General features: G+C 48.8%; 1 protein-coding gene across 3 annotated transcripts in view; it reads left to right on the top strand.

Annotated features, from left to right (window-relative positions):
- Positions 1–11,266: 11,266 nt before the first annotated feature.
- The window catches only part of ppfia1 (PTPRF interacting protein alpha 1), a 50,517-nt gene continuing 35,713 nt past the window's right edge, over positions 11,267–26,070 (top strand). For all 3 annotated transcript variants that reach the window (XM_079736233.1, XM_079736234.1, XM_079736235.1), the window contains exons 1-7: positions 11,267–12,346; positions 13,721–13,966; positions 22,558–22,659; positions 23,098–23,262; positions 23,376–23,450; positions 25,264–25,365; positions 25,565–25,798. In XM_079736233.1, coding sequence (XP_079592359.1) covers positions 13,721–13,966; positions 22,558–22,659; positions 23,098–23,262; positions 23,376–23,450; positions 25,264–25,365; positions 25,565–25,798 — 924 coding nt within the window. In that variant the 5' untranslated portion in view covers positions 11,267–12,346. The remainder of the gene's footprint in view (positions 12,347–13,720; positions 13,967–22,557; positions 22,660–23,097; positions 23,263–23,375; positions 23,451–25,263; positions 25,366–25,564; positions 25,799–26,070) is intronic.

The raw sequence follows: 26,070 nt of genomic DNA, 5'->3' as shown, positions 1-26,070 counted from the left end.
GGCTAGAACCGAGTGAAAATACTACAACCAACCCCCTTTTCCGTTTCCGGTCTCCGTTTCATTTATAAAATGCCAAATAAAACGCGACAGAAACTGTATTTCGCTATGATACTGGATGGAATTGTCCATAAATTCAACTGGAAAACGTCATCAGAACCAACTGCAAGCACTAACAATCGCCAGGTTAACCCATTCCCTGTATGCTACAAAGATAGGTAGAATAAGATGCTACACAACTAAATACTATAACTAAGTTTGACATACAATATGTGTGTACATTAAGAGCCAGGACGCACAACATACAATAAGTAGGAGGGGTGGGAGCGAGCGGCTATGCAGAGTCTATGTGAACAGGTGAGTCTGAAAATAGTCTACTGAAATAGTAAGTGCTTGGGGAAGGGAGTGGTTAAGGTTAAGCCTAGGGGAAGGTAGGTTAGGTTAAGATTAGGTGGAAGGACCTCTGAAACAAGGCCCTTAATTTATTATATATATATATATATATATATATATATATATATATATATATATATATATATATATATATATATATAGATAGACACACACACACACAGTGGGGCAAAAAAGTATTTAGTCAGCCACCAATTGTGCAAGTTCTCCCACTTAAAAAGACGAGAGATGCCTGTAATTTTCATCATAGGTAAACCTCAGCTATGAGAGACAAAATGAAAAAAAAAAAAATCCAGAAAATCACTGTCTGATTTTTTAAGAATTTATTTGCAAATTATGGTGGAAAATAAGTATTTGGTCACCTACAAACCAGCAAGATTTCTGGCTGTCACAGACCTGTAACTTCTTCTTTAAGAGGCTCCTCTGTCCTCCACTTGTTACCTGTATTAATGGCACCTGTTTGAACTCCTTATCAGTATAAAAGACACCTGTCCACAACCTCAAACAGTCACACTCCAAACTCCACTATGGCCAAGACCAAAGAGCTGTCAAAGGACACCAGAAAGACAATTGTAGACCTGCACCAGGCTGGGAAGTCTGAATCTGCAATAGGTAAGCAGCTTGGTGTGAAGAAATCAACTGTGGGAGCAATTATTAGGAAATGGAATGCATACAAGAACACTGATAATCTCCCTCGATCTGGGGCTCCACGCGAGATCTCACCCTGTGGGGTCAAAATGATCACAAGAACGGTGAACAAAAATCCCAGAACCACACGGGGGGACCTAGTGAATGACCTCCAGAGAGCTGGGACCAAAGTAACAAAGGCTACCATCACTAACACACTACACCTCCAGGGACTCAAATCCTGCAGTGCCAGACGTGTCCCCCTGCTAAAGCCAGTGCATGTCCGGGCCCGTTTGAAGTTTGCTAGAGAGCATTTGGATGATCCAGAACAGGATTGGGAAAATGTCATATGGTCAGATGAAACCAAAGTATAACTTTTTGGTAAAAACTCAACTCGTCGTGTTTGGAGGAGAAAGAATTCTGAGTTGCATCCAAAGAACACCATACCTACAGTGAAGCATGGGGGTGGAAACATCATGCTTTGGGGCTGTTTTTCTGCCAAGGGACCAGGACGTCTGATCCGTGTGACGGAAAGAATGAATGGGGCCATGTATCGTGAGATTTTGAGTGAAAACCTCCTTCCATCAGCAAGGGCACTGAAGATGAAACGTGGCTGGGTCATTCAGCATGACAATGACCCCAAACACACCGCCCGGGCAACGAAGGAGTGGCTTCGTAAGAAGCATTTCAAGGTCCTGGAGTGGCCTAGCCAGTCTCCAGATCTCAACCCCATCGAAAATCTTTTGAGGGAGTTGAAAGTCTGTGTGGCCCAAAAACATCACTGCTCTAGAGGAGATCTGCATGGAGGAATGGGCCAAAATACCAGCAGCAGTGTGTGAAAACCTTGTAAAGACTTACTGAAAACGTTTGACCTCTGTCATTGCCAACAAAGGGCATGTAACAAAGTATTGAGATGACCTTTTGTTATTGACCAAATACTTATTTTCCACCATAATTTGCAAATAAATTCTTTAAAAATCAGACAGTGATTTTCTAGATTTTTTTTTTTCATTTTGTCTCTCATAGCTGAGGTATACCTATGATGAAAATTACAGGCCTCTCTCATCTTTTTAAGTGGGAGAACTTGCACAATTGGTAGCTGACTAAATACTTTTTTGCCCCACTGTATATATATTGTGGCAACCCGCTCCCCACCAGGAGGGTCCGGGGGCTAGTGGTGGAGGGTGTGTACCGCCGCAATCCACTAGCTGGCGGCAGAGAGCAACACACCCCTCACCCCCATCAGCCTGATGAGGGGCACCTGGCCGGAGGGAGAACATGTGCGGGCAGACCTCTCAAAAGAGAGCGGAGGACTGACTCCGGCAGAGAGGGAGTAAGATCGACACGAAGGCGACCACGGAGGCCCCAGAGACTACGAGGCTCACGGAGACCCTAGCTCAACCTTATCGTTCTTGCCTTGATCTAACTTCTGTGAATAAACGCAGACTATGGCTTAAACCTGACTACAGAGCGTGGTACTTGCCGTGAGACCAGACACTTAGGGACCGGGTTGCCACATATGGTGGAGAATGCAGGCACTTGGAACCCGCTACAACTCACGGTGAAGTACCCGCTCACAGCATGCAGCACCCAGACGGAGCCGACGACGCCCAGCGCCAGCAGCAGCTCCAGGCGCAGGCCGCCGCGGCACAGCGGGATACCATGGAGAGTCTTGCCCTGCTCCGCGAGGCGGTGCTCCGACTCACCCAGCACGCCGTCCGTGACTCCCCGATCGCCGCCCCGACCAGTCGGCTCACCAAGCTCGGCCCAGAGGACGACGTGGAGGCCTACCTGGAGGTATTCGAACGGACCGCCCGGAGAGAGAGCTGGCCGGAGGGTCATTGGGTCCACATCCTGTCGCCCTTCCTCACTGGACCCGCCCAGCAGGCGAGCCAGGACCTCTCGACCGAGACCACTGGCCAGTACCCCGCGCTCAAGCAGGCTATACCGGCCTACTACGGGCACAACCTCGCGCGCAGGGCCCAACGCTTCCACGATTGGCGATTCGACATCCGGGGTGCGGTACGGGCACAGATCGCCCAACATGGCCGCCTGGTGAGAAGGTGGCTGGCGACAGACGAGGGGCCCAGCCCGCTGGATCGGGTCCTCATAGACAATACCATTCGCCAGCTCCCGCCGGACGCGCGGAGGATCCTGGGCCAACACCACCCCGATATGGTGGATGACCTGATCCGGCAGCTGGAGAACTGGCAGGTGGCCCAGCAGCTGAGTGCCAGCCCCTGGACCAACCCGCGACCTACAGAGATCCGCCGAGCCCGACGGGGACCCACTACCCCGCCCCAGAACCCCACACCAGAGCCGCCGATCGTGACCCAGGAGGACCGCGAGCGGAGGCGGTGCTACACCTGCGACCAGACCGGCCATCTGGCAAGACACTGCCCCGGAGACCGGGATGTACCGATGCCGTCGGCATACGCGGGCGAGGGGATGCGACGACCCTGCATGCTGGCCACCTGTTGGGCGCAGGGGAAGGCCGGCGCCCCGACAATACCCGCGCGGGTCATGAACGAGGACACGCAGGCTCTTCTGGACACGGGCAGCGTGGTAACCCTTCTCCGCCCCGACCTTGTGGGGGTAAAGGAGGGGGGACCGATGGAGGTCGCCTGCGTCCACGGGGACACCCGTACCTACGGGACCTGCCATGTGGTCGTCCGGACCCCCTACAGGGTGTTCACTGCCCGGGCGGGGATCGTCCCCCACCTCCCGGTACCACTCCTGATTGGGAGGGATTGCCCCGATCTTTGATCGGCTGTGGAACCCGGACCGGGGATCCCGGCCTCGGAGAGAGTTTCCCCGCGAAGGGGGGGGAGGAGGGCTCGACCAGCCTACGGGGCTACGCGGATCCCGGCGACCCCGGGGGAGACAACGGCTGAGGATCAGGGCTCAGAGGGAAACGGACCCTCACCACTGGGTTCCCCGATCCGCACGGAAGGGGGGTCTGCCCGGTCCGGATTGCAGGGGCCTCCCCTCAGCACCACGGACACCGTAATGGCGTCCGAGCGGAACGACCCGCCCGACAGTTCTCCCCTCACCGAGTTCCCGGACTTCTTCCCGGCAAGAGGGGGAGGTACTACTCGGCCGGGACAGTTCGCCAGCGCTCAACTGCAGGACGACGCCCTTAAGCATGCCTGGAGCCACGTGCTCGCCCACAACGGACAAACCCGGGAGTCGGTGAGTTGCTTACCGCACCCACATTTTAGCACCAGGGGGGGGCTGCTCTACAGGGTAGTGGAAAAGGAGGGGGAGGTGACGGAACAGTTAGTGGTACCGCAACCGTACGTCAGCAAGGTGCTCTTTATGGCCCGCACACACCTCCTGGGAGCTCATCTGGGCATGGACAAAACCAGGGACCGGGTCTTAGCGAGATTTTACTGGCCAGGGGTAAAAAGGGACGTAGAATGGCACTGCCAGGCGTGTCCCGAGTGTCAGCGGGCAGCCCCTCCAGCCACGGTCAGAAACCCCCTTATTCCCATGCTCATCATAGAGACCCCGTTCAACCGGATAGCCCTCGACATCGTGGGGCCCCTCCCCAAGACCAGCCGGGGACACCGGTACATCCTGGTGCTGGTGGACTACGCCACCAGGTACCCAGAAGCCCTACCCCTATGCGCGGACACAGCTAAGGCGGTAGCCAAGGAGCTCATGCTTCTGTTTAGCCGGGTGGGGATAGCCAGGGAGGTCCTGACAGACCAGGGTTCATGTTTTATGTCCCGTGTGATGAAGGAACTGCTTAGCCTCCTCCAGGTCAAGCAGCTCCAGACGTCAGTGTACCACCCCCAGACGGACGGCCTCATGGAGCGTTTCAATAAGACATTGAAACAGATGCTAAGGAAGGCCATGGATGTCGACGGGAAGAACTGGGACCAGCTGCTGCCCCATGTCCTGTTCGCTGTATGGGAGGTGCCCCAGGCCTCCACCGGCTTCTCCCCGTTCGAGCTTCTGTACGGGAGAAGACCCCGGGGAATCTTGGACCTCGCCAAGGAGGCGTGGGAGAGCCAGCCGTCCCCCCAACGCACCACGTTGGACCATGTTGAGCAGGTGAGGGACCGCATGGCCAGAGTGTGGCCCATCGTGCGAGACCACCTACGGCGAGCACAGCAGGCCCAGGCGAGGGTCTACAACAGGGGAGCCCAGCTGCGCACCTTCCGCCCAGGAGACCTGGTACTGGTCCTGGTCCCCACGGCGGAATGCAAATTCCTAGCCAAGTGGCAGGGGCCATACGAGGTGGTCAAACGAGTGGGGGAGGTGAACTACCGGGTACGACAGCCCGGGAGACGTAAGCCCACCCAGTTATATCACATCAACATCCTGAAGCAGTGGAGGGGGGGAGTGGACCCTCCAGACCCGGCACCCCTGGCGTTGGCGGCCCAACGCAAAATCCCGTTGGTCCCGGTAGGGGAGGACCTCAGCCCGGCCCAGAAGCAGGACCTCGACGTGATCGTGATGCAACACCAGGACGTGTTCTCGGAGATCCCGGGGAGAACATCAGTCGCCCACCACGATATCCGGACGGCACTAGGGGTAACGGTGAGAGTCCCCCCCATACAGGGTCCCGGAAGCTCGGCGGGAGGCCATCCAGGAGGAGGTAGGACGAATGCTCAAGCTCCGGGTCATCGAGGAATCACGCAGCGCCTGGTCCAGCCCAGTCGTCCTCGTGCCCAAACCTGACGGGACGTTCAGGTTCTGTAATGACTTCCGGAGGCTGAACGAGGCATCGGAGTTCGACGCCTATCCCATGCCCAGGGTGGACGAGCTGATCGAGCGACTCGGTCCAGCCAGGTACCTCACCACCCTGGACCTGACCAAGGGGTACTGGCAGATGCCGTTGACCCGGACCGCCCGGGAAAGGACGGTGTTCGCGACCCCAGGGGGCCTGTATTAGTACACCGTCCTCCCCTTCGGCGTCCATGGAGCCCCGGCCACGTTCCAGAGGATGATGGACCAGCTCCTACGGCCTCACCGGGCCTACGCCGCAGCCTACATTGACGATATAATCATCCACAGCAACAGCTGGGATGTCCACCTCCGGCAGCTGCGGGCCATGCTGGGGGAGCTACGGAAGGCCGGCCTCACCCCCAACCCGGCCAAGTGCCGCCTCGGGCTGGAGGAGACGGCCTACCTGGGGTACCAGGCAGGGCGGGGGAACGTCCGGCCGCAGGAGAGCAAGGTGGCCGCCATCCGGGACTGGCCCCGCCCCACCTCAAAAAAGCAGGTGAAATCGTTTTAACGGCTGGTAGGATGCTACCAGCGGTTCATACCCGGCTTTGCCACGCTGGCCAGCCCCCTCAATGACCTGACCCGGAAGGCCCTGCCCGATCGGATCAGGTGGTCCGAGGCAGCCGAGAAGGCCTTCGGGAGACTCCGGGGAGCCTTATGCTCGGAGCCGGTGCTCATAACCCCTGACTTTACTCTACCCCTCATTGTGTACACAGATGCTTCGGAAGTAGGGCTGGGGGGACTGCTGTCCCAGATAAGGGCCGGAGAGGAGCACCCAATCACCTACATCAGCCGAAAACTCCTGCCCAATGAGAGGAATTACTCCACGGTGGAGAAAGAGGCCCTAGCCATCAAGTGGACCTTGGGTAAGCTCCGGTAATACCTCGTAGGTCGGGAGTTTAGCCTGGTCACCGACCATGCTCCACTGAAGTGGATGGCCAGCGCCAAGGACACCAATGCCCGGGTGACGAGGTGGTTCCTGGCCCTCCAGGACTTCCACTTCAAGGTGGACCACTGACCGGGCAAGGAGCACGCCAACGCTGATGCCCTGTCACGTCGGGATGCATGCCTGGGTTGGAACCCAGTCAACCGGGGGCTTCATCAAGCGGGGAAGGAGTGTGGCAACCCGCTCCCCACCAGGAGGGTCCGGGGGCTTGTGGTGGAGGGCGTGTACCGCCGCCATCCACTAGCCGGCAGCAGAGAGCAACACACCCCTCACCCCCATCAGCCTGATGAGGGACACCTGGCCGGAGGGAGAACACGTGCGGGCAGACCTCTCAAAAGAGAGCGGAGGACTGACTCCGGCAGAGAGGGAGTAAGATCGACACGAAGGCGACCACGGAGGCCCCAGAGACTACGAGGCTCACGGAGACCCTAGCTCAACCTTATCGTTCTTGCCTTGATCTAACTTCTGTGAATAAACGCCGACTACGGCTTAAACCTGACTCCAGAGCGTGGTACTTGCCGTGAGACCAGACACTTAGGGACCGGGTTGCCACAATATATATATGTAAGGCAGAACACAAGTGCACAGACAGACGACAATTGTAGGACAGTTTCAAGGATATATTCTGGTACAGGATCGGGCAGACAGTAAAGTCACCGACAGGTGGGCAGGGAATCGTCGGTGGGTCAGCAGGTGAGAAGTCGGCAACGGGAGGGCAGAAGAGCAGATCGGGAGTCGGGAACTGGAGAGCACACAGACCAACAGGGACTCGACGTCGGGCGGGAGGTCAGGCAGGTGGATCAGGAGACGGGGACAGAGGAGCGGACAGACCAACAGGGACTCGACGTCGGGCGGGAGGTCAGACAGGCGAAGGGTTGATAACAGGCAGTCAGGCAGGTGGATCAGCAGACGGGACAGAGGAGCAGACAGACCAACAGGGGCTGGACGGCAGGCAGGAGGTCAGACAGGCGAGGGTTCGTTATCAGGCAGAGTGGAGTAGACGAAGTCAATCGGGAGTTGCGGGAAAGCTCTGACTGAGACAAGAGACAATCTGGCAAGGACTGAGTGAAGGGAGAGGACTGTTATAGGGGGAGCACAGGTGAAGGTGGTTGGGTTAATTAGGGGGGATCAGGGTGGCAGGCAGGTGAATGGGAAAACCAGGGGCGGACCATGTATACATATATATATATATATATATGTATATATATATATATATATATATGTATATATATATATATATATATATATATATGGAGGCTTCTCCAGTGAGGAGATGGAGGAAGATCCTCCTTTGTAGAGAATAAACATTGTAGAGATTAAAAAATGTAGATGGCCCAGACTATTGTAATGAATTAATGCCCTTTAATATGACCACTTTAATGCCTTTTTATATGTAATGTTAGTTTCCCTGGGTAAAGGGACAATAGCACCACCTATCGCCTATTGACAATTGTGGTGTGTTCCTGAATCTTCGGACGCCAGCCTTCCGAGTCTGAAGTCGGGAAATCTCCCAGCTTTCTTGCGGCATTTCTCGGAGGCACGTCCCCTTTTTGTCTCCATCTCTCGGAATTCTGAGAGTAGACCGAGAGCAGTGATGACGCTCTTAACAAAAATGGCTGCACCTGTGAAGAGATTTACGAAAACGTGGAGCTACACACGCCATTATTCTGAAATCACTTTAAAAATATCCTGTTTGGTATGACCTGGGGCCTCTACGAATTCTCTTTTTTGCATAGGAAATGTTCTTTCCTATGGAGATGACCCGGAGGTGCTTGGGGGAAAGGTGGTTCGAATTCTAAAAATGCTTAGGAAAGGAGCCTCGATGCTTCCTTTAACCCTCCTTTAGCATAGGTTACTCCTGAGCAACCTCTGCAAAAGGAAAGGAGATAGTGGTATCCCATAATCCTTTACGGCGACAATATTTAAAGCAACACGCCACCAACGAAGTTTACCAACTCTACACGAAGACGCATGAGAGACGCGGTAAAGCAGAAGAATAGAAGAGAAGAAAATACAATTGATAATAATGGATATCAATTCCAGAAATATATTATTTGAATCAAAATTAAATCATTTATTGCTGGTTATTAAGCACACAATATCCACCGTAAGAAAATAAAATTTCAACTTCACATTTAAGAAAGACTACTGGGGGCAGTTAATTTCAAAATCAAGATAAGTTGAGCCTCTTTTTTTTCACATGTGAATTGGAATTCAAGTGGCCATATTGTGGCAAGTGGCAATATTCCCGTTGGTCAAGTCCGTATAAAGGTATTATTGTAGCAAAAGTCTTTAAGACCTGTGACTGCAGACTTTGTATGCGTAGGCCTACACTAAAGTCACAAATGTGTAACAGTACATTTGATGTCGTAAATATTTTTTCTACCATTGTAAACACTAGATAGGGTCTACAAGTTCACAAGTCTGTGTTACAGGTGCACAAATCCTATCGTGTGCATCACAACTTCAAAGAGTCATGCACTTGACATTTTCGCTACAATCATTGCAGCGCAGTTGGTGCAAAACATGTTCACACGTCCGTGTTTCATAATCTGAGAACATGCACAAAATTTGTGCATTCGTAAACCCAAATGTGAACTAATGCATCAGAAGTTGCACATCTGTTCTAACCTGTCTTCTGCTCTAAAAATGTTTACTTTTCCCACAATTTCATAGAAAAGCCAAACGTCCACAGTCTCAACCCATTTTCCATATATGACCATTTTGTTATTGTATGACTATCAAACGGCTATCATTAGGTGGATACCATTAACAGTGCAAATTTTCAAATCTGTACTCTTTTAAGAAAGCCCTTAATTCTCTTGTGAAATGTGTGCTTGGAGTTCTCTTTATGTTGTGTGCTTATCAATCAACATTTTCAGATTGTGAATGAGGCTTCATGCAGTTCAGGAATGTCAGTGGCTCAACGGGATAATGCCGTGTACTGGTGATCCTTAGGTTGAGAGTTTGAATCCTGATAAGAGCAATATGAACTAGCTGAACATAACATTGTGTCATTGTCACTCATTTAAGAAACACAACATTGAACAGCACCTGAAATTCATCAGGCAATCAACATTCCGGCTCATTAGTTTCCAAGAATCGGTCTGCCAAGACACAGTATGGCATTAAGGGGAACTTCTTCTTTAACCATTTTTCCTTCATAATGAAATCTGTCATATTAATATTTCTTCCGTTAGTGTTCTTGACAACAAATGTTTAATTTCCCCAGAATTTTAAAGATTTTTCAGGTATTTGCTTTTAAGAAAACCCTTAATTAATTTGAGAAATGTTTGCTTGGAGTTTTCTGGATGTTGTGTGCTTATCAATAGACATTTTCACCATGTGAATGAGGCTACATTTCAGTTTTGTTAGTGGCTCAATGGGATAATGCCTTGTACTGGTGAACCTTAGTTTGAGAGTTCGAATCCCGATTAGACAATTATGAACATACTGAACATGACATTCGGCCATTGCTCTGCAGCCCATTCACCTGAAAGCCGAGGCACAGACAATATGGCATTAAGGGCAACATCTTTCATTCATAATTATATGTCATATTTATATATATTTTCTCGGACCCCGTTAATCACCGCTTGTGGTTATATTTATTATTATTAATAGTAATTAGATTAACTGTAATGTTCTGCTGTAGAGTGGGTGAGGTTTGGTAGTTCTCCGTTTTATTAGTGCATTGTATTTTTAGGGACATCTTAGCCACACGCTCCTCACCGATACGTGTTGTATTGTAACACCCCGCAGAGCGCTAAACCCATGCAGGAGTGTACGTAGCCTCCTGAAACACACTCTGGGTTTAGTGGGATTATAAATTATTCATTTTTCATGTAAAAAAGAATTGGAAATGAGAATCAAATGCAAATGAGATAACGTTGAAAGAGGTCGGGCTCATCCTAGCCTCAAGTGGACGTGAGGTAAGTACAACATTAACCAGTTGGTGGCGCTAGATACTCTCTGAAATGGGGGTTGAATCGTTAGATTCTGTCTATTGACATTAACGACGATCAATATGCAGCGTTTCTTTTACAAGCGAGCTAGGGAAATCAAAGCCCAACCAGAACTACTCAGAATAATAACAATAACACAATATGTGCCTGCAGCGACGTGACAGAGAATATACTATGAAACCATAAAGAACCATTCTAAGAACCAACATCATCCTACAGACCCCTTGTCCCGGGGACCAGCCGGACCAGTGGCCCCAGTCGGACCAGTGGTCCCGGGGCCCCGTAGGACCAGTGGCCCCAGTCGGACCAGTCGTCCCAGAAGGACCAGTGGTCCGCGGGCCCCGTAGGACCAGTGGTCCCAGTAGGACCAGTCGTCCGAGTAGGACCAGTGGTCCTGGGGACCCAGTAGGACCAGTGGTCACGGGGCCCAGTAGGACCATTGGTCCCAGTAGGACCAGTGGTCACGGGGCCCAGTAGGACCAGTGGTCCCAGTAGGACCAACCAGTAGGAGGAGAGAGGAGCAGTAGGTTAGTGAGCTGGTCCAACTCGGCTCCTATTGGCTGCACTGGACCGTGAGCCGACTGCCAGGCAGGCAGTGGCGACAGAAGACAAGCGGAGCGACTCAGAGTAAAGGCCGGCCGCAGCTTGAACCACACCGGGGGACGACCCTGTGAACTACACCGGGGGACAAGACGCTCTCCGTGGAGGTCCTAGCTCTCCCCGCACCGCTCTGTTCTACTCTCGCTTTAAAGGATCCGAGGGTCTCGATCAGTCTGGTGACGCGACAGAAGGAAGCTAGTGAGGCTAACAGGGTTAGCTGATCTAACCCCGGGGTTAACTGGTCTAAATCCTCAGATCAACACTTCACACATTAACCAGATATTCGGTTTCTTAACGTTGTTTGTTCCTAAGCGTTGGAGCCCGGTTGTTCGTTACTTTATTATTCAGGACGTTACATCGGAAACCTGTTTACATTTCTTCGCTCGAACTTCGATTCAAGCTTAGCCTAGCTGCTACCTATCTTAGCCTAGCTGCTACTTAGCTTGGCCTAGCTGCTACCCAGCTGTAGCTTCCATCAGTCAGCCGGCTTCTTCAAATCGTCCAACATCCAGAACTGTGTTTCATTCAGCGGACTAGCATGTCGTCGGTAGCTCCTCCACGTCGGCGGGTCACAGAGCCGAGCAGTTCCGCGGTGTGCTAGCCTCTCCAGGGCTAACCTCATAGCCGAGCAGCTCCGCGGTGTGCTAGCCTCTCCAGGGCTAACCTCATAGCCGAGCAGCTCCGCGGTGTGCTAGCCTCTCCAGGGCGAACCTCTTTTGGGTTTTGTTACTGGTTCTTGGAAAAAGATGGATCTGTAATGTAGAATCGCGCTATGCTGTCATAGAATCACCCGTTTATTTGAAGCTAAGTAGCTAGCACTGAGTTAGCCTGCTTCATGCTAACGTGGGGCTAACCTGCTAAAGTTGGAACAGTGCCTTCTGTTGAATTCATGAGGCTCTGAGGTCTCTGGACTCTCTCAAGTCGTCCCTGGGGGGTCGGAGGATCTGCCTCTCTCAAGTCGTCCCTGGGGGGTCGGAGGTTCCTCTTGGATTTTGACATTGTTTGACTGACGAGCAACATTTTCTCCGGAGGATCTGGACTATAGAGACCCTAACCCTACAAGGTGAGATGGGTCACTAAGGAAACGGTCACTCAGGTACAGTGCATGGTGAATATGCAATGTGTTCATGTACAGGCCTACCGTCGAACCCTGTAAGGAAGGGTTAACCCTAAGTGCCCTGATCCTGGTGCATGTAGATTCACTTTACTAAGGGGATCAATTGGATTACTTTAAATAACCTTGATGACCGTAATGGGTGGTGATGACGTGACGACAGGTCTGCCTGTACATCGACACTATTGAGTCGTGATCAGGGTTACGGTTTCTGTGTCATGCCCAGTGAACACACACTATGGTTTATCTTTTAGATCTCTGGGTGTGTCAGACTAGACATCTGTCAATGCTTTATTTTGATGCTGGGTCGGTATGTCAGTCAGACGAGACATCTGTCAATGCTTTATTTTGATGCTGGGTCGGTATGTCAGTCATATTAGACATCTGTCAATCCTTTATTTTGATGCGGGGTTGGTGGCGTATGGCTCCTCCCCCTGTTCACTCACGCGTTGATTTGGCTTGACCTCCTTATCCAATTCAGTCGATTGTTTCATTCGTCATTATTCATCCGGATCCTTGTTGGCGTACTATAGAGTCTAGGTTAAACATGCTCTTGTTTTATACCCTATTCTATTAAAGGTCCCATGACATGCCACCAGGTGTGAGTGTGATTAGCCTATACAAGCCGTATTGAAAATCTGGCTCTTCTGACATCACAAGTGGGCGTGTCCACCTAGATGTGTGCTGGATAGATCAGTCTACCAGTCTACCCAGTGGACTGTAGTAAACGTTGCTCATCTATCTGTCAGACATCTAGGTGGACACACCCACTTGTGATTTCAGAAGAGCCAGATTTTCAAAACAGGTTGTAACAGCTAATCCCACTCACACCTGGTGTCATGTCATGGGTCCTTTTAAAAGTACCAAACATACAGCAGTGCTTTTCGGCGTTGACCGTCCAAATGATTTTTGCATTTATACCTTCAGGTAGGCCTATGTGTAAAATGTAAATCCATGTCACATGGTTGTAGCTTGCCCTAAGCCGATGATGAGGACTCTCTGTGTGTAGTTCCAAAGCCTCTCTGTCAAGCATTTTTCAAAGCACTGCTTAAATTACCCAAATCTTTAGCTAATGGAAAAGTATTGGCCTCTAAGCTTTTATATTAATGCATCTTATTCATACAAAGATTGAAACCATTTCCCAATAGAGAGAAACCAACAAAATGTTAAATCATATTTGCAAAAAAAGATTACAATAATCTTGCAAACAGTTGAGACAAATGTCCTTTGTGTGATGCGTTGACGTGCACTCAGTCCCTTCTCTTTCTCTGCTCTCTAACGTCTGGTGCTCTTCCCTGTGCCGGGCCCTGACCCGGCGGGTAGATGATGTGCGAGGTGATGCCCACCATCAGCGAGTCAGAGGGCCCTGGGGGCCGCGGCTCTCCTCTGCAGTCGGACTCAGAGGGCCACTTTGAGTCCCTGATGGTGTCCATGCTGGAGGAGAGAGACCGTCTGTTGGACACCCTGAGAGAGTCGCAGGAGCACCTGGGCCTGACGCAAGGCAAGCTGCACGAGGTCAGCCATGAGAGGGACTCCCTGCAGAGACAGCTCAACACCGCGCTGCCACAGGTAATGGGGGCTTTACCTGTGTTTACCTGTGTTTTAGTGTTTACCTGTGCTTAGTGTTTACCTGTGCTTAGTGTTTACCTGTGCTTAGTGTTTACCTGTGTTTACTTGTGTTTACCTGTGTTTAGTGTTTACCTGTGCTTAGTGTTTACCTGTGTTTATTGTTAACCTGTGTTCACCAGGGTTAACCTGTGTTTACCTGTGTTGTAGTGTTTACCTGTGTTTAGTGTTAACCTGTGTTCACCAGGGTTAACCTGTGTTTAGTGTTTACCTGTGTTTACCAGGGTTAACCTGTGTTTAGTGTTTACCTGTGTTTACCTGTGTTTAGTGTTTACCTGTGTTTACTTGTGTTTACCTGTGTTTAGTGATTACCTGTGCTTAGTGTTTACCTGTGTTTATTGTTAACCTGTGTTCACCAGGGTTAACCTGTGTTTACCTGTGTTGTAGTGTTTACCTGTGTTTAGTGTTAACCTGTGTTCACCAGGGTTAACCTGTGTTTAGTGTTTACCTGTGTTTACCTGTGTTTAGTGTTTACCTGTGTTGAGTGTTTACCTGTGTTGAGTGTTTACCTGTGTTTAGTGTTTACCTGTGTTTAGTGTTAACCTGTGTTCACCAGGGTTAACATGTGTTTACCCGGGTTGACCAGGGTTGACATGGGAGGACTTTGGTTTAACCAGGTTGACCGGGGAGGACTTTGGTTTACCAGGGTTGACCTGGGTTTACCAGAGTTTACCAGGGATAACCTGGGTTGACCAGGGTTGACATCGGTTGACCTTGGTTGGCCTTGGTTTAACCAGGTTGACCAGGGTTGACCTGGGAGGACTTTGGTTTACTAGTGTTGACCTGGGTTTACCAGGGTTAACCTGGGTTGACCAGGGTTTAACCAGGTTGACCTGGGAGGACTTTGGTTGACCAGGGTTGACCTCGGTTGACCTTGGTTTAACCAGGTTGACCTGGGTTTACCTGGCAGTCTGACGTCACGTCAGGGCCTGGCGGTTTGGGCCGGCGTGCGGAGCTCTGTCTGGGCAGCAGTAGGCTGCGGTCTCCACAAGTTTTGGGCCCTATGATTTCCCCGATGCGGAAATCACGGACGGAATCGCAGAATACGGTACTAAAAATGGAATCAACTGTAAAACGTTGAATATTTCTGATTTTGCAAAATTTTCGTCAATTGGCTTGAATTGCTAAGAAATAATATCAAAAGTTGGCCTGATTATTGTAATAACCTAAATGATTTAATAATTGTCAAATGACAGACGAGTTGGCACAAATAGACAAGTCAGGTGTCAGGTGTTTTGGGAGGAGGGGAGGAGGATCGTCCCATACAACTTGTCACTACTTTGAGAAACATGTCAAACATGCTATTGATTGGACCCGTAGAGTATTTCACCACTATCTTGGGGAAATATTGCGATGTGTTAGCAGCTGTCTGCCTCTCCATACAGGTCATGTTTTATTAATTCCCAAAGTATTTCGGATGATAAAATGATCATAAATCATGAAACACAATTCTGAATAAAACAAAACTGAAAAAACAGAATTTGGGAAAAATTAAAATGTAATTTGGAAAATAATAAAATGGATTTCCTAGGGCTCTACAAGTTGGGCTTATTTTTCTCCCCCAGCCACTCCTTGTGTGAATACCCTGAACCCACCACAGGTTCTTTAATGATTAGCAGTTTCCTTTTTGTTTTTGCACCATATTGTCCTCCCTTCCACTTCAACCTTTTGGAAACTGTGGTATCGATCCCTGGAAAGGACATTTTGGTGGGGTAAGCTATATAGGAAGGGAGAGTTGAGGGGTGGCTAACCCTAACCCTATATAGGAGGGGATAGTTGAGGGGTGGTTAACCCTAACCCTATATAGGAGGGGATAGTTGAGGGGTGGTTAACCCTAACCCTATATAGGAAGGGATAGTTGAGGGGTGGTTAACCCTAACCCTATATAGGAGGGGATAGTTGAGGGGTGGTTAACCCTAACCCTATATAGGAAGGGATAGTTGAGGGGTGGTTAACCCTAACCCTATATCGGAAGGGAGAGTTGAGGGACGGTTAACCCTAACCCTATATAGGAGGGGATAGTTGAGGGGTGGTTAACCCTAACCCTATATAGGAGGGGATAGTTGAGGGACGGTTAACCCTAACCCTATATAGGAGGGGATAGTTGAGGGGTGGTTAACCCTAACCCTATATAGGAGGGGATAGTTGAGGGGTGGTTAACCCTAACCCTATATAGGAGGGGATAGTTGAGGGGTGGTTAACCCTAACCCTATATAGGAGGGGATAGTTGAGGGGTGGTTAACCCTAACCCTATATAGGAAGGGAGAGTTGAGGGGTGGTTAACCCTAACCCTATATAGGAGGGGATAGTTGAGGGGTGGTTAACCCTAACCCTATATAGGAGGGGATAGTTGAGGGGTGGTTAACCCTAACCCTATATAGGAGGGGATAGTTGAGGGGTGGTTAACCCTAACCCTATATAGGAGGGGATAGTTGAGGGGTGGTTAACCCTAACCCTATATAGGAGGGGATAGTTGAGGGGTTGGAGTGTGTGGAAAAAGACGGAGACAAAGGCAGACTTGTTCTAAGTTGTGAACTGATGTTAGCATAAAGCTAATGTTGTTTTTAGCATAGAGCTAATGTTTTTAGCAAAGAGCTAATGTTGTTTTTAGCATAGAGCTAATATTGTTTTAAGCCAGATGTGAATTAAAGAAGTACTTTTTTTTTTTCTTTGTGGACATGTAGCCAGGACAGCGGCATGGACATAGACTAGCCCTAGAGCTCGGAGATGGACCACTAGTAATCATTGTGTTATTAATGGTTGACTCTAAATAATGGGGTATAACAATCCACAACCCTCAAAGTCTGTGGTGAGTGGATATTTCAGAAATGGATCACTCCATTTAATAGCCATTGGTCTGGCTGAGCATAAAATATGTTAAATAATGTTAAATAATAATTACTGTTTGAATATATCTCTGCATTGAAGACTTTATTCCTATTGAAACTAAATACAATTATTTAGCTGCAAGGGTATGACTCCAATCCAAACCACACAATCTAGTCTGAATCGACAGTGCGATGACGTCTCCACGCTCTGTTCCTCTGCCTGTTAGGGTTCCTCTGCCTGTTAGGGTTCCTTTGCCTGTCAGGGTTCCTCTGCCTGTTAGGGTTCCTCTGCCTGTTAGGGTTAGGGATAATAACAAACAAACACAGAACCCTTAAGGTATTTATGAACAACGGGGAATGCTTAGTTTATTGAAGATAATGTTGCGCAAAAATTTGATGTCCTTATTGGACATCCTACATTGTTGCTCTTTTATTGTGTAGTGTTCTTTTCCTTGTATTTAATAGCAGGCTACACTGTGTCAGGCTGCTATGAGGTCACGATGCTTACGTAGCTGCCGTGGCTATTAAACCCCGCCCTACCATAACGGCACTGTCGGCGGTGGAAACGCGAGCCATAACTGAGCTGGGCTATAACGCACCCTCACTACTGGGCTGAGGCGTGCTGGGTCGAAGGCATGCCCGCTGGCGGAAGAACGTCATGAGGTTAGGGTTCCTCTGCCTGTTAGGGTTAGGGTTCCTCTGCCTGTTAGGGTTAGGGTTCCTCTGCCTGTTAGGGTTAGGGTTCCTCTGCCTGTTAGGGTTAGGGTTCCTCTGCCTGTTAGGGTTAGGGTTCCTCTGCCTGTTAGGGTTAGGGTTCCTTTTCCTGTTAGGGTTAGGGTTCCTCTGCCTGTTAGGGTTTAGGTTCCTCTGCCTGTTAGGGTTAGGGTTCCTCTGCCTGTTAGGGTTAGGGTTCCTCTGCCTGTTAGGATTAGGGTTCCTCTGCCTGTTAGGATTAGGGTTCCTCTGCCTGTTAGGGTTAGGGTTCCTCAGCCTGTTAGGGTTAGGGTTTGGGTTCCTCAGCCTGTTAGGGTTAGGGTTCGGGTTCCTCAGCCTGTTAGTGTTAGGGATCGGGTTCCTCAGCCTGTTAGGGTTAGGGATCGGGTTCCTCAGCCTGTTAGGGTTAGGGTTCCTCTGCCTGTTAGGGTTAGGGTTAGGGTTCCTCTGCCTGTTAGGGTGCCTCTTTATGAACGGAGGGTTAGGGTTATGGTTCCTCTTCCTCTGCCTCTTAGGGTTAGGGTTCCTCAGCCTGTTAGGGTTAGGGTTCGGGTTCCTCAGCCTGTTAGGGTTAGGGTTCGGGTTCCTCAGCCTGTTAGGGTTTGGGTTCCTCTGCCTGTTAGGGTTAGGGTGCCTCTTTATGAACGGAGGGTTAGGGTTCCTCTGCCTGTTTATGAACGGAAGGCTCTTCACAGGCGCCTTGCCTTGTAAAAGTTCCACGTTCCTTTCCACTGGCTCCTGCTGTGCCAAGCCTGCCCGGTGTAGCCCATCTAGAGCTACTGAATTCCTTTCTTGACTGCCTGCAACATATTGGTCTCAGTTGTTTGGAGTGGACAGAACGGAGGAGGCGGTCCGTGCCTATGACTAATGCTGGCTCTTCCTGTGCATTTGTCTGCATTTACCCTGCAGGCAAGTTCGTTTTTCAGTGCAAACCCTCATTACCCTCAAACCCACAACAGAGGCCTACTGATGTGGTGTCAGATTTCGGCCTGGCCCACCAGTGTTTATGTGTAAAGCCTGATCGAAGATGTCTCTCCAGTCAGAACTCTGCAGTGCTGAAGTCTTCTTATGGGGGGTCTTATCAGGGGTTAATGATGTTTCTTCTTATGGGGGGTCTTATCAGGGGTTAATGATGTTTCTTCTTATGGGGGGTCTTATCATGGGTTAATGATGTTTCTTGACCCGGTAAGGCTATTGGCCCGGTAAGGTCAACATTTGCGGATTGAAATATGTCATCAGAGGAGCCCTGTGATTGGCTCTTTCTCCATGTAAAAGTGTCCTGACATGCCTCTACGGGGGATGGAACTGCATTATTTCACAGCCATTGTTCTTGTAATCGTCTGTGTTCTGGAACGGAGACTTGGTCTTAGTGTGAGAAATCTTTGGTAAAGATTTCCTGCAATTTTGATTCCTGTTTCAATTCAATGATCCAATGCAGGAAATGTTTTGGAACATTTCTGGGGTAGATTGCGTGTGTGAAAGGGGCTTTACCTAAAGGGTTGTGCTCAATGAATATTCTTGGCTGGTATCCTAGTGCACTCTAAGCCAGAAAGCTGCAAAATGTAGGACATAACAAGGTTCTGAAAGCATTTGGAATTACAGGATGGGACATACGCGATGATAAAGGCTTTGGCTGCATTATCCCTGGAACCATTGTGTTTACGTTCCTCCATGTTTTGATGAACTGTTTCTTTAAGAGGTTGGCACACATATCCATGCCCCCTTAATCCACCTTCCCTGTTGGTCGGCTTATAGGGCAGCCCAGATCTCTTCTACCAACGGGTCACTAAGCTAAACTCACTGCTCAGTAACTAAGACAGACACACACACACACACACACACACACACACACACACACACACACACACACACACACACACACACACACACAGTATAATGTTATAATTTGTTTTTAGTTCATGGCATCCATGTTAATAGGAGTATGTTGATAATAATAACATTAACATGATGGTTTTTCATTATTCAATTCCTCTAATTTATTTTCTTTGATAATGTTCTGTTCAATCTTTTAACTTATTAAAATGCCAATGCCATAACCCTAACCCATAATCATTCACCCATGAATTATGAACTGTGATTCAGTAGGTGGGTTACCCCCCATCTGGGGGGGTACCCCAGAGCTACCCCTAACCCATCTTCATGGTCCCTCTTGATTTTGTGTATTAGTCAAGTTAACTTATTCACAGTCCACATCCACGTTTACAACCGCTGTTGGCTTTCAAGTTGCAATGTGTGAGATTGATCCCCTCCCAGTTAGAAGGTTGGACACTTTCAGGATTAAAAAACACTGTAAGATGTCTTGAAGGATAGTGCCAAAAGATGTATGTCTCAACAGTGGTTTGAGTTCACAGGAGAATCACATATCAAAGGGTTGACAGACAATATTGTGGCTATACATTATACATATATTATATATATTCAAAGATGTGAAGTGTGGACCTTTTTAAACCATGGGGATCCTGTGGACCCTACCTACACTCACAATGGCCTGGCCTTATATCAGCATGAGTGCATTCATACATGCTAGACTCAAGTGAGAAAAGGTTAATTTAGTGTCATGATCAGTGGGAGAGAAAAGTCTTTAGGGGGCCGTACCACTCAACCCCGTACCACTCAACCCCAGGCTCTGGAATGTAGGAGCAAGCCTCCCTGTAATTACCTCAAGGCCCGCCCCGTCTGGTCCCCTATTGGTCAAAGGGCTTTGACCCGAGCAAATCACCCTCTTTCTGCCTCTCTGGCACAGCGGAATGGCTGCCAGTCACAGAAGAGGCTAAGAGGCCAAAGGGGAGAGAGAATGAGACTGAAGGAGAGAATCTCTCCTACTCGTATAGATAGATGGATGGATTGAGGGAGTATATCAGTTCAGGAAAACAAATATAAAAAAAATATTGTACATATAGACAGATATAGATAGATGGTATCTATATCATTGTATTTGAAAGAAAATGGAGAATGTGTGCAGAACGGAGAAAGAATGCATTATAAGATGAAAACGGTCATGACGGTAGATGGAAACTAATCGTAGTTTCCCTGAACTGAGTAAACAGGGGCCGCACTTCCTAATAGACTGATTGGGGATTTGTTGGAGTCTCCCCAGGCAGGCTTCACATGTGTTTTGAGGGGTTGAACAGGGAAAAGGCATGTGTAGAGACATACAGGGGCTAGGTGGAGCTGTGGAACACTGCAGTAGAACGTAACCAGTAGCTGCATACGTTTATTCTTCAGGCTGTTTCGATTGGTTTGGCCCGTAGCATTGAGATCCGGATCCCATTCAGGGTTCAGATCGGGCTTACATGTCTCAGAATCAAGTCAACTCTGATTCTCCAGTTCAATCGATTATACAGCGATTCTAGGCAAAGAAACCGTAACAGGTTTTATAAGCAAGTTGAGATGAAATGCATTCATCAATTAGCTGAATTCTAACATAACATTAGACTAGACATGAAAATAAATTAATATTAAACAAATATAAACTTCTGAAGCTTGACGACAAAGCAACACTCTGGTTAGCTGTTGGTGTAGCTGGTTAGCTGTGGTTGTAACTGGTTAACTTAAAAATTATACCCCTATCCCACTAGCAATTCAATTCTAATTCTATAAATTCTAAAAGTATGTGCACTTCTACTATGTGAGCAGCCAAAGCTTTGTCATACGGGAGAAAGCTTGAAAATCATTATTGAATATTATTATTGGATATCCAATAATGATATCCAATAATGAACTGTGGGTGTAGCTGGTTAGCTGTCAGTGTAGCTTGTTAACTGTGGGTGAAGTTTGTTAGGTGTCGGTGTCATTGGTTAGATGTGGGTGTAGCTTGTTATTATAAATCAATTATTTACAAATAAAATTGCTTGCATGGAATGTGGGGGTTCAATGGATCACAAAACTCACAGTTCGGATCGTGTCACGGTTTTTGAGTCACGGGTCGGATCATTATCGGATCAGCAACAACAAAAAAGATAACAAGTAAAATGTGACTTTAAATAAAATCTTCAAATGTGTTAAAACAAAATAAAGTGAAAAATTAGTTAACAGTACTGCTTCCTTTAAGCATAGTAAATGCAATCTGAGGCATTATTCCTTCTTCTTTTTAACATGGACAGTAAATAATCCCTATCCCAGGATTTGCAACTTTAAATTCAGGATGTCTGTATTGCTTGGGGAGAGTTTAGAGTCTACACTCTCCCCAGGCAATGCAGAAACCCGCATCTTCTTTTTTTTCATCAAGTATCGTAGCGAAATACAGTTTCTGTTGTGTTTTATTTGGCATTTTGTAAATCCATTGATTTCGGTTGGAAGACTCATTGCTCGTTGACCAGAAACAGAAAGGGGGGCTGGTTGTAGTCGTTTTGCTCAGTTCTAGCCCTACTGTTGATACTGAGAACCGAGCGAAAAGACTACAACCAAACATAAACTGCCCATTTCCGCTTCCGGTTCTGTTCCGGTTTCCGTTTCAATGGGAGTTACGGAACGCCTAATAAAACACGACAAACTGTATTTCGCTACGATACTTGATTAGGAACATCAACGAACACCATTAACCCATCGGTGAGTTGCACATTTCTGAAAACGAACATTTAGGGTTGTTTTAAGGACAGGTTTGTGAATGCCCAAAGCCAGCCATTCTGAAGCAGGCAGGGGCGAATCGAAATGAGCCAAATACCTGAGACAGGACCAATAGTCAACATTTCGGTGTGTCAACCACTATATTTCATCCTAGACAAACCAGAAAGGGGGCTCAATGTGCTAAATACCGGAATTGTCCTTTAAACATGCGCTGATCACGTGAACGTGATCAGCCGATCCGCGGATCACTTGCGTCCTGAACCGTGAGGGTTGATCCGTACGGATCACGGTTAACCTGTGAACCGTTGCACCACTAATGGAATGAATTAAATGTCCAATTGACTGTCCATTTTCCCCTCCAAATAGAAAACAAAAACATAAAGTTTTCTTGATTTCTGTTTTCAGGAATTTGCTGCACTGACTAAGGAGGTGAATGTTTGTCGAGAGCATCTACTGGAGAAGGAGGAGGAGATCGCTGAGCTGAAGGCTGAGAGGAACAACACACGGGTAAGTGTTCACTTGCCCTAAGGCCGGGCCCTACGGCAGGAGATGTAGCCTGGCCAATGACCCAGAGATGACCGCAGGCCCCTGGACACCTAATCCTAACCCTGGCCCCTAGACACCTAATCCTAACCCTAACCCTAGACACCTAATCCTAACCCTGGCCCCTAGACACCTAATCCTAACCCTGACCCCTAGACACCTAATCCTAACCCTGGCCCCTTGACACCTAATCCTAACCCTAGACACCTAATCCTAACCCTGGCCCCTAGACACCTAATCCTAACCCTGGCTCATAGACACCTAATCCTAACCCTAACCCTAGACATTCCCTTTTCTCCTTGGATAGCAGGATGTTTACAGCATTAAAGCTGTCAATGCTGTAACTGGTTACAAATGCTGCAAAAGGTTTTGAGTTTGAAGTGAAGCCTGATGTGTTCCCAGCTGTTGCTGGAGCATCTGGAGTGCCTGGTGTCCCGCCATGAGCGCAGTCTGAGGATGACGGTGGTGAAGAGACAGGCCCAGTCTCCGGCCGGTGTCTCCAGCGAGGTGGAGGTCCTCAAAGCCCTCAAGTCCCTGTTCGAACACCACAAAGCCCTCGATGAAAAGGTAAGGACCTACAGTGAGGAGGGTCATACACATGCACACACTCAACACGTGCACACACTTAACATGTGTTGTTGCTCTTAGAAGCGGTTCTGAGTCCTTGTTTTGTGGTGCAGGTGAGGGAGCGACTACGCGTAGCCTTGGAAAGATGTAGCGCCTTAGAAGAACAGCTCACTATGTCACACAAAGAGGTAAGTGCTACACACACTCCCATGCATGCACTCACATGCACATGATGTTGGGAGAGTACTGACCCATATTCCCTCTCGGCTTCATGCTTGAGGCCTTCTTTATTCCTGGTTTCTGGTCTCACAGCCCAGTCAGACCCACTGTCCTGGTCTCTGGTCTCTGGTCTCATAGGACAGTCAGACCCACTGCCCTGGTCTCTGGTCTCTGGTCTCACAGCCCAGTCCGACCCACTGTCCCGGTCTCTGGTCTCACAGCGCAGTCAGACCCACTGTCCTGGTCTCTGGTCTCTGGTCTCACAGCCCAGTCAGACCCACTGTCCTGGTCTCTGGTCTCTGGTCTCACAGCGCAGTCAGACCCACTGTCCTGGTCTCTGGTCTCACAGCGCAGTCAGACCCACTGTCCTGGTCTCTGGTCTCTGGTCTCATAGGGCAGTCAGACCCACTGCCCTGGTCTCTGGTCTCTGGTCTCACAGCCCAGTCCGACCCACTGTCCTGGTCTCTGGTCTCTGGTCTCACAGCGCAGTCAGACCCACTGTCCCGGTCTCTGGTCTCTGGTCTCACAGCCCAGTCAGACCCACTGTCCTGGTCTCTGGTCTCTGGTCTCACAGCGCAGTCAGACCCACTGCCCTGGTCTCTGGTCTCTGGTCTCTGGTCTCACAGCCCAGTCAGACCCACTGTCCTGGTCTCTGGTCTCTGGTCTCATAGGGCAGTCAGACCAACTGCCCTGGTCTCTGGTCTCTGGTCTCACAGCCCAGTCAGACCCACTGTCCTGTTCTCTGGTCCCTGAGCAGATAATGAGTGAGACGGCTCAAGGCTGTCCCATTCATTCATCAGTAGCTATTCTGCCTGAAGATACGCAACGTTCTGCAGTTGTATAGAGTCCTGCTGTTATTTTCTTGTGTGGCATCTTCACCTTCAAAGTATACCAATCATAGTTGTGGTGTAGACTAAAGATCTCAATGGATTCTCGATGGGTGACTGCACTCACACTTGAGCTATGCATGGTCTTAACTTTAAAGCAGTCATTTTGTAGTAGGCATTTTTACACTCCTCTGTAAAAATGCTTTGCGGCTTCACATGCACTGCAATTTCACTGTCTTGCCTGTGTAACACCGAGGGGGTATAATCCCTCTTCGTCATGGAGCCGGCTTTCTAGGTTCAATGGAGAATGCGGGGCTACGCATGGAGAGTAGACCCCTTTAGGATAATCTGCATACCCCGAGTGTTTTAATTTTTTCATGATTCAAGACGCTCGCATGCAAGAATGAGTATACGTCTGAGTGTAGGCTACAAACGCCATTAACTATTTTCAAGTGCAAAAACGCCAACATATTGTTTATTTTTCTGACCACTTGTTTTTTATCCTGACAAAAGCCTCGTAAGGAAAGTTCCTCTACTTTCTCGTAAATCGCACCATCTTTCCCGTCTTCAGTAATTGCGACTGCATCACCTTCTCTCTGATAATGGTCAGCAGCTCGTGCATTTTACTGTCTCTCCAGTTAGAACTAATCATGTTGATATCGCTGCGTTGTCTCTGTTGTAGAGACAGCGCAGCAACACCTCTACCCAAGTCCCGCCCCTGGAACCGCGGCACCAGCTAATCGCATTCACATGAAAATGAAAGAGGCAATATGTGTAGGGTCCAAGAGGTTAAATTGGGCTGCCAATTCAGGCCGGTACATTACCTCGGTCAGTGTAAACCCGCGGACCATGCCAGGAAAAAGGCGTGCATAAGACGGGCATATTTGGCAGTGTATAAAGGTTTAGTTGGACTGTGCCTTACCTTTTCATTTATATTTTCTCTCAATCATTTTAGGTGGCATACCTCAGGGAACAGAGCATCCAAAAGAGAGGGCTTTTAGACGGAACCCACGAGCTCAACCACAACTCTGAAAATGTAGCGAGCACCAACGGCCAGGTGAGGCTCACCTTACCCTCTCTGGGTCTCTGCACTGAGGGTTAGGGTCAGCCACAACCCTTACTCTAACACTTAGGTTATGGTCAGCCCTAACCGTTAGGGTTAGCCCTAAAGCATATGGACCGTCCCGTAACCCTTTGCCCAACGCGTACACTTTAAGCCTTGTTAATTAGGTCTGCATTGACCACCCCTTCTCCAGCGCTCTTCGGACGGCTCCCTGGGTCTCGAGGATGACTGCGGTTCAGGCGCTGGACGGGTGGTGGAGCTGCAGGAGGTGGTGGAGCGGCAGACCTCTGACCTGGGCCAGATGAAGGAGCGCATGGCGGCCATGTCCTCACGCATCAGCGAGCTGGAGGAGGACCTGGACACGGCCCGCAAGGACCTCATAAAGTCTGAGGACATGAACACAAGGCTGCAGAGAGACCTGAGAGAGGTAATGGAGAAACTAAAGTTTATATATATATAGATTTATATATATATAACCTTTATCTGACACGGGCTTCATACATGTTGAACATATAACCTTTATCTGACATGGGCCTCATATATGTTGTATATAACACATGCCCCATAATTCTTTTCATTCAAAGAATTAATTCAAAATGTATGGTATTTGGCTTTCTCTATTCTGAATAGAGTAAGGTCCAAGGAAATGTTGGTACAAACTGGTTGAAGTGGATCACAAGTGCATCACTTGGCAGCAAG

Source organism: Pollachius pollachius (assembly GCF_949987615.1).
Source record: "Pollachius pollachius genome assembly, chromosome: 5".
NCBI lineage: Eukaryota > Metazoa > Chordata > Actinopteri > Gadiformes > Gadidae > Pollachius > Pollachius pollachius.
This window is presented reverse-complemented; position numbering and strand designations above follow the sequence as displayed.